Source organism: Garra rufa, chromosome 10 (genome assembly GCF_049309525.1).
Source record: "Garra rufa chromosome 10, GarRuf1.0, whole genome shotgun sequence".
NCBI classification, from domain to species: Eukaryota; Metazoa; Chordata; class Actinopteri; order Cypriniformes; family Cyprinidae; genus Garra; species Garra rufa.
Genome location: NC_133370.1, coordinates 50,421,035 through 50,429,735, shown reverse-complemented (window position 1 = coordinate 50,429,735; position 8,701 = coordinate 50,421,035). Strand labels below are relative to the sequence as shown.

At 39.4% G+C, this 8,701-nt stretch overlaps 1 protein-coding gene across 1 annotated transcript; it reads right to left on the bottom strand.

Annotated features, from left to right (window-relative positions):
- Positions 1-3,932: 3,932 nt before the first annotated feature.
- cldn1 (claudin 1) lies at positions 3,933-8,701 on the bottom strand. Its single transcript, XM_073849175.1, has 4 exons — positions 8,427-8,701; positions 5,351-5,515; positions 4,462-4,546; positions 3,933-4,266 (listed from the first exon to the last, which is right to left on the bottom strand). The coding sequence occupies exons 1-4, from the start codon at positions 8,647-8,649 to the stop codon at positions 4,110-4,112; spliced, it is 630 nt and encodes a 209-aa protein (XP_073705276.1). The 5' UTR covers positions 8,650-8,701; the 3' UTR covers positions 3,933-4,109.

Sequence of the window (8,701 nt, the reverse complement as noted above, 5' to 3'; positions counted from 1 at the left end):
GGTGTATGTTATGCAATCTGTGTTAAGAGTTTAGGAAAATTGTTAAAAGTATTGAAAAAACTGTCACATCAGTCGTAAAAAAACCTGTAATAGTGTGTTTGCTGTGATTACGAGCGGTCATGAGTCACGTCTGTTTCTCCATCAGCTCAGAGTCTTTATTCTGGAGTTATGAGCACATCCATAAAGAGATGCTGGAGAATATTTCCATCATATCTCTGTTCTTCAGTTCTGATGGAAAATGTGTGAGGAATGTGGTGCAGGTCTGCACAGGCTCAACCCAGAACATGTCCAAACAAACGACACACGAAAGAGAACAAACACCTCAGAGTCAAACACACACTACTGTAACCAGTCTTTATCAACCAAACCTTCCACCTCTAGGATCATCATGTTTATGGAGTATCTATTGATAACAAGCGAACAACAATCAGCCCAACACTGTCACACTAGCTGCCCTCATGAAAAAGACCTTTATTCAGTTAGTATACTTCTTTTAAACTAAAATAGGAAAGTATACTTTTAATGCCCATAGAAATGTGCTTTAAATACTTCTCAGAAATGACATTTAAGTATACTTGATTTAGACTTTTAAAAAAGTATATTTGAGCTCTACTTGTGCTCTGAGAATCTGTGTTTTCATTGTTATACGCTAGGGGCGCTATTACACATCTTCTCCACAGAATTTCCAAAACACAAGTGAAGAAGAAACTGAAACAACAGATGCTTCCACATGTAATCTAACACAATCATCAGACATAAAACAGCATCAAAACCATAGATATGGAAAACTGTGGAACATTATGGAATAAAATGGCCACCCATGAAGAGGAAATAATGACGGTCAAGCTTTGGGTGTTGATCAACTCCATCTACTTTTGATTATCATCAATAGTCTTTTTTTAGCTTTTTGTTCAAAATGTTTATTTATTTATCATTTATAAAACTTACCCAAATTCAAGTGTTTATAAAAAAAGTGCATGAATCTAGAATAAAATGTTTTTGTTTACAAGCAGATGCTCTGTTCTTTCTTTTGATGTTTTGTATGTTCAGATAATGAATACCTAAATAGGGACATAGTAGTATACTTAAAGTATGATGTAAAGTTCACTTAAAGAAAACCTATGAGTATATTTGCAGTTTAAAACTACTTAACTAGTAGTTTACCGAGACTATACATTTTAAAGTGTACTAAAAATGCATAAAAAAGTATTTAATTAGTAAACTATTAATACACCTATAAGTTCACTCTTAGTATTCTGCCCTCCAAAGGCAAAGTGCAGTAACTACGTCAACACTGAAACTGTTTTTACGCCAGCTAGTCAAACATGTTATATGCTTAAAGTATGTATGTATGCTTAAAGTATGCGTAAAAGTATACTTTTATATAATAGATAGTGGGCCAATTTAGTCCCAAGGAGTTTTGAAATAGTACACTTACTAGTACACTGATATTTGTATGCTTACTACATTAAGTATACTCAAAAATATACTTGAACTTTTCTTAAGTATACTTAATAAAACAAACTTGAAGTTTACTTCTCTTTGGTAAGGGTGTGTTTCCATCCACATTTATTTATATTTTTGGGATATGCTTAAAAGACAGATGTAAACACCTAGATTTACATTTTTAAATGAGCATAAAAAAACTCATGCACTCAGCTGGGGCATATCATTTTTATTCAGTAAGAACACAGGCACAAACTACAATGGAAATATGGATACGCAACAAAAAAAAATCAATGTGCAATGTAATTTTGCCTCAATAAATGATTGGAAAACTCGACTAACCAGCAAATAATGAATTAATGAATGATTTTTACATGCCTGAGCAAAAGTCTGTCTTTAAAATGATTGTGTTCAAACATCACGCATCCAAGCACAAGAAAACACAACAGCTTTTCTTCATTTATTATTAGTTGGTTTTCATTGGTGTCACACCCCTGGACTAATTAGTTTGGTTTCTCCCATCTTCCCCGCTGCTCTGTGTGTTTTGGTTCCTGCTTAATTTCCCACACCTGTGTATCCCAATCATGGTGTCTTTACAAGTTTGTGTCTTTGCTTTGTTGCTTGTCGGTCTTTAATGTTACTTCCCCGTGCTCCTGTGTTTCACGTTGTTCTCCTGGATTTTTATTAAACTGTTCGTTATTCTACGTCGTTGTTCGTCTGTTCCTGTCTTGATTCGTGACAGAAAGACCGACCGATAGTTTTTTTTTTGTTCTTTTTTTTTTTTTAGTTATACCCAGTTTTTATTACTCGTTTTGCTTTCTCCTGTCTTTTTGTTTCAGTTGTGTTTTTCCCCATGGATCACCTACTCCGTCCGGAATTTATCCTTCTTCGGCTGAAGCAGGGGGAATTACCGCTCGAGGTCTACACGTTGATGTTCCAGCTCGTAGCTCATACCACCAGCTATCCGGACGGCCCTCGAGCGGATTTCGCCGCGTTTGTGGAGTGGACACTGGCAGGAAACAGACCCTCGTACCCTATTCCATGGAGAATCTCGCCAGTACCACTCCAGACACAGAACCCAGCCAACCACGCCGACTTGCGGATTACGAGCCTGAGCCCACCGTAGATGGGAAGCCCGAGCCAGGAGCGACAGCAGTGTGGTGCGCCGATGGGCTCATAACTTCCGACCAGGTGCGAGAGCCGGCCATTACTTCTGCAATGGTGGAGTGCTGTGTGGAGAAAGAAGGGGAGGAAGAGAGCCCTGCCCACTGCACCACCACTGGGGGTGAGCTTGAGCAAGACTTTGGGGAATTAATAGACTGCTTCACGGAAATACCTGTCTGCCTGGATTTCCCACCCACCCTCCCTCTTCTGTCAATGCCTGAATCTCCATTGGTTCCGTCAAGCCTTCCTGAATCCGCGCTGTCTTCTGTCTGTCCCCTTGCTCACCATCAGCCCACCAGCTGTGCAGTGGGCTCGCCACAGGTCATCCAGCTTCCATCTGCGTCCCGGGCTGGAGGATCTCTCATTTCCACCTCCAGCCTCAGAGTCCTGGACTCCGCCTCAGCCCTCCGACCCTGCGGCTCCATCCCGTCTCTCAGCTCCCTTGTCTCCACCGTCGCCTGTCGGTCCACCAGCTCCACCTGGCTCCATCGTCCCTCCGGCTCTGCCCTGGTCAGTCGTCGCCCCACCTTCGCCTATGGACTCTACTCCTCCGGCTGCGCCTCGTCGCTCCGTCCTTCCGGCTCTGTGGACCTCCTCCCTCCCGCGGGCACAGTCTCGGCCCTCTGTCGCTCCGTCTCCGCTGTGGGCCTCCGGATCTCTGTCTTCACCTTGGTCACCAGAGCCTTGGGTTCCACCTTGGCCCTCCAGATCCTCGGTGTCGCCCATGACCATCGGCTTTCCGTCTCCGCCTCGGGCTCTACCACAACCTCCTTGGCTCTTCCGTCCGTCATCACCTCCATGGACTGTTCTGTCACACCCCTGGACTCTGTATTTTTCCCTCCTCCCGGGAGTCTGTCCTCCACCAAAACCCCCTCCAAGAACTTTGGACAGTTTTTTCTGTGTGTCGGTGCGAGGACGCGCCTTCCAGGAGGAGGATGTAATGTCACACCCCTGGACTAATTAGTTTGGTTTCTCCCATCTTCCCCGCTGCTCTGTGTTTTGGTTCCTGCTTAATTTCCCACACCTGTGTATCCCAATCATGGTGTCTTTACAAGTTTGTGTCTTGTCGGTCTTTAATGTTACTTCCCCGTGCTCCTGTGTTTCCCGTTGTTGTTCTGGATTTTTATTAAACTGTTCGTTATTCTACGTCGTTGTTCGTCTGTTCCTGTCTGATTCGTGACAATTGGATGCAGCAGTTTTTATTATTTTATCACTAATACATTGCATCATTTACCAGTAAGTTATGATTTTGTTCTCTTGAACACAAAGAATGGAGTTATTACTGATTAATTAATTTTTCAATAACATCAGTGCAAAAAAACTATTTATCAAAACATTTTTTATTGAATATTGACAAAGAAACATTGACATTGATGAAGCTGATCAGAAGTTTTGTTAATAAAACAATCTATAAGTCAAGGAAGCCAAAGCTGCTTGGCTCATCACTGGCAGACTGAGATGCTGCATGTGTTGTTGTGTTCGTGTGTTTCTGACTGGATTCACACGCGGTCGGTTCCCGGTCGTCCTGCGGTGCGAGGAGGAGGGTAGGATTTCCCAGCGGGTTTACTCCCACAGTTACAGCAGAGCATGCTCCCGCCGATGATGGTCAGAGCCGACGCTCCCCAGCCCACGTACAGAGCCTTCCCGAACTCATATCTGAGTGCACACAGTCAACATTACACCACAGCTCAGCCTTTTTGGATGGGTTCACATTTACTGATGTATTACTATGCAATTGAGAATGAAGATTTAGATGTATATATTGATAAAGCCTCACAGGTTACAGTGCACAACTGAATATTACATCACTACTGTCAGTGTTTTCAGTAGTAGTAAACTCCAGACGCTCACCTTGAATTTGTAGGAGTAAACGGATCGAAGAACTTCTTTCTTATGTTTTCTCCATACCAGCTGGTGGCAACCAGAGCACAAACCCTTGTAGAAATAAGAACAGATCTGACATTAACATGCTGCATGTGAACAGACCTAGATTATGGATCAGGGCTCATATTCACAAAACATCTTAAGGCTTAAAGTAGCTTGACTTAGCATAATCAAAGTGTGCATAGCATGCTGACATCATCCATATTAATGAGCTCAACCCCGCCCTTACTCTCAGTTTAAGACTCCTCTGAATTCCTTAGTAAAAGTTGGTATCAGCAGCTTTGTGAATAGGTTTTAAGAGAAAATAATTAGACAAGAAACTTTTACTGTTATTAAGGAGAACTCTTAGTGCTAAGATAAAATGTTTTGTGAATATGGGCTCAGGAGAGTAAAGAGTCATCTCATGTGTTTCTGAGTAAAAGACATATTAGTGTTTAACGTTTGGTTATGTCTGACATTTCAGTGCTTATTGCACTGAAGACTGGAGTTTTGTGGTTTGCGGATAAATGAGTTTGGGTTTTAATACAGCATTAGTTGTGCTGAAGTCAGTGCAGTGATAAGTAACTTCTTTCTTGTCCATTGCAAACATCTGCCACATAAGCTACAGGAGATATTTCAAACAAACAACTACATATTACCCACTTTTAATAAGTAATTTTAAATACAAAATGAGTTGTATAATGCATTGACAAATGTTAGGTAGACTTTCATCATTTCTTTTAGTGTGTCATTGTTGTTTTCTCTTTACTCAACACATGTGATGAAATCCACCCACATAAACTGAGTGCTATTGGTTGCTCAATTTTATTGAGTAGATTCTCTGGTTTGTTTCTACAGAGAGTGAGTAGCAACATATCTGCAATGATGAAGAGAGCGCCTCCAGCCACCGCCACTTTGTTCTTCTGTTCCTCTTCGTCAGACAGACAGGTTGTGCACTTCATGCCGACGGCAGCCACCAACAGACCCACACCACACAGAACGATGGAGGTGATCATGAAACCACGAGCTGCCTGAACTTCCCCTGAGAGACACATCACAACACATCACATTACAACAACACATCACAATGCATAACATAACACAACATAACAATGTAACAGCATCACACCAGCTAATTTATGAACACTCTGTGTTTGTTCATTTAAACCTGGCAAGAAACAAACAACTTTAGGGCTTCAAATGTAAATGCACTGCTGACAGTTTTTCTGAATTGCTAAAACACATTTTTGAAAACCATCACTCATTTTCTCAAAACCTGAAACACAAATACAAATGTTCAAACAAAATTCACAGAACCCCTGACTCTTCTGGCCGTTTCACCATTTCACCTGTACTCAAAATCAAACAAAGCTTTCAAATATACACACATTAGTCTACTATACACACAACAGATCATTCATTAGACACTACATCAATAAAATGGAGAACGCAGTATCTAGTGCATGTAGTTACAAAAAAAGAATGTTTACTGTATATAGTAATTATTTTGCAAGATGAAAAGATACATAAAGACACACTCAAAAAAACATACAAGACTTGAAAGAAATCACACACATTCTGGTGTGGTAATCTTGCAGTTCTACACATGAATATATTGAAATGACCGCAATACAGTGTATAAAAAATACAGTATATATATATCTTCCATTTTTCTTTTGATCTTTCCCGCTGTTTATGGTGGCCACAGAACCTGCTCAAATTTGTCTGAACTCTTTGTTCTGTCTCTGTCATTCCATGCACAAGAACATGCTCTATTACAGTAGCTCTAATTTCATCTGAAAAAACTGTTTTTGGTTTCTGTACCTCTCAGATTGACGCATGCACCCTTTGAGCTGGCTTGTATTTTGTGTATTTAAATATTTAGAAACAAGTGTGAAGAATGTTGAATGATTGTGTGTAAACGACGACAGCCGTGTTCCAGTTGTGCCTAACGTTTTCTTTCTTGTGTTCAGGGTTTTGCATCACAAGTTCAGCAGAGAGCAAACTGTGTCTTAGAGAGTGAGAATGTGTTTAGAGTTTTGCAAAAAAGACTGCGTCAGATCTGCAAACAGTGTCTAAACTGCCTGAACTGGTTTAAGGTTTTGCAGAAAGAGTAATTTATTTGACAATTTGTTTTAGGCTATTCAGAATTTGGCTCGGAAAATGGGGTTTGGTGTTTTAGCAAATGTGAAAAACTGTAAGCAAAAGTAAGCAAATGAGTGTCATTTAAATATACAAAATAGGATCAAAGTGCACAGATGGCACGGGTGCATCCGTCAATCTGAGACAGACAGAAAAGTGCGAATACGAGGCGGTGGATGAGGAGGATGAGGAAGAGCAAAACCAAAAACCTAGACCATGTTCTTGTGCATGCAATGAGAGAAACAGAACAAAGAGTTCATCCAAATTTGAGCAGATTCTGTGGCCACCATAATCAGCTGGAAAGATCGAAAGAAGATTGGAAGAGAACGTTTTTTTACACTGTATTTTAGTCATTTCAGTATATTCTTGTGTGAATCTGCAAGACCATGTTAGGTAACAGGCCTGCGGTGACATAGATGTTCTGTCTTGTCAAGGCTGGATCTGCCACACCAGGTTTTTTGCAGATGTAGATGAAGTTCTCCATTTATTGATGTAGTGTCTAATGAATGATCTGTAGTGCATATATTACTGACTAACGTGTGTCAGACTTTGTTTGATTGTTTGATTTTGCCAGAAGAGTCAGGGGTTCTGTGAGTTTACTTTAACATTTGGATTTGTGTTTAAGGTTTTGAGAAAATGAGTGATGGTTTAAAACGTAAACAAAAGAAATACAAAAGAGGCTTATTTTTGCTCTTTATACATGTTTGATGCATTCATGAAGAACACTGTTGCTCTAAAATAAAAATACCTGACAAATAATTCACTTTTTTTTTTAAACAATCTTTACTCGTGCCCCAAATGTGTTATTCTCATCAAAGTCATCTAATAAACATTATTGAAATCTGATACAGTATTTACATTATATTCTGTCATTCATTTTCTTTTTAAAATCTTTTTAAACTACTTTTACTTATCTTCTGTATATGTATCAGTGTTATATTAGTATTATTGAGATACTATTGTAGTTCTGAAGGTTTTCAGTAAGATGTTTTTATTTTTTTCATTTTTGTTAGTTTTATTAGTTTTGTGTGTTATTGTCATTTTTATTATTTTTTTATTGTTGGTAAATGTCTATATAGTTTTAATTTTCACTTTTCAGTTTTAGTAAATGTGTTATTCTCATCAAAATCATCTAATAAACATTACTGTAATCTGATACAGTATTTACGTTCTATTCTGTCATTCATTTTCTTTTTAAAATCTTCTGTATTGTCTATATGTATCAGTGTTATATTATTAGTATTATTGATTTTCTTTCTCTAATATTATTGCAGTTCTTACGTTTTTGAGATTTTTTTTTTTTCTTTTTCATTTTTGTTAGATTTAGTACTTTTGTTGTGTGTTACTGTGATTTTTATTCGTTTATATTGTTGGTAAATGTCTATACAGTTTTTATTGTCACTTTTCAGTTTTAGTAATTTTAGTACATCAAGATGAAACTGAAAAAAAAAGAAAAAAAAATGTTTTTAATGGCAATTAGCTAAAATAAAATAAGTTCAATTTATATATAACCTGATTTATATAGTTTAATATTTCAAGCGGTACTGTATATGTCAATGCCAGTATACATATTGTTTGACTCTGAGCAGTGCGTTTTTTTTTTTTTTTTTTTTTTTTTTACACAATTGTATTTGTAAAGTCTTAACTTTTAACTCATTCATCCTGAGGGTTTCCAGTAATCGAGCTACCCATCTGCTGAAGAATTCGCGCTATTTGACCAACTTGTCTGGACAAGAAGCGGGTCTCACACAAACATACACACACGCGCGCGCGCGCACACACACACACAGAGATCGCGCTCGTGCTCGTACCTGGTAGCTGCAGTAAGGAGTCGTAGACTTTACATTGCATCTGTCCGGTGCTCTGATACACACAGGAGCGCCAGAGCCCCTCATACATGGCCTGCGCGGTGATGATGTTGTCTCCGGCGTATGAGGACATCTTCCACTCGGCCATGGCTGTGGATGCGATGAGACCCAGGAGACCCAGAAAAGACAAAGTGTAGCCGAGGAGCTGGAGCCCTGAGTTGGCCATTGCTGGAGAGAAGAGTTGAGTTACAGCCGCTGGAGTGAGTGAGATACGCTCT

Coding starts and splice junctions, on each gene's coding strand:
- cldn1 (XM_073849175.1), bottom strand. CDS start 8,649: ATGGCCAACTCAGGGCTCCAGCTCCTCGGCTACACTTTGTCTTTTCTG. Junction 5,516..8,426: donor CTCCTTACTGCAGCTACCAG/GTACGAGCACGA, acceptor TGTGTCTCTCAG/GGGAAGTTCAGGCAGCTCGT. Junction 4,267..4,461: donor TTTACTCCTACAAATTCAAG/GTGAGCGTCTGG, acceptor GTGTGCACTCAG/ATATGAGTTCGGGAAGGCTC.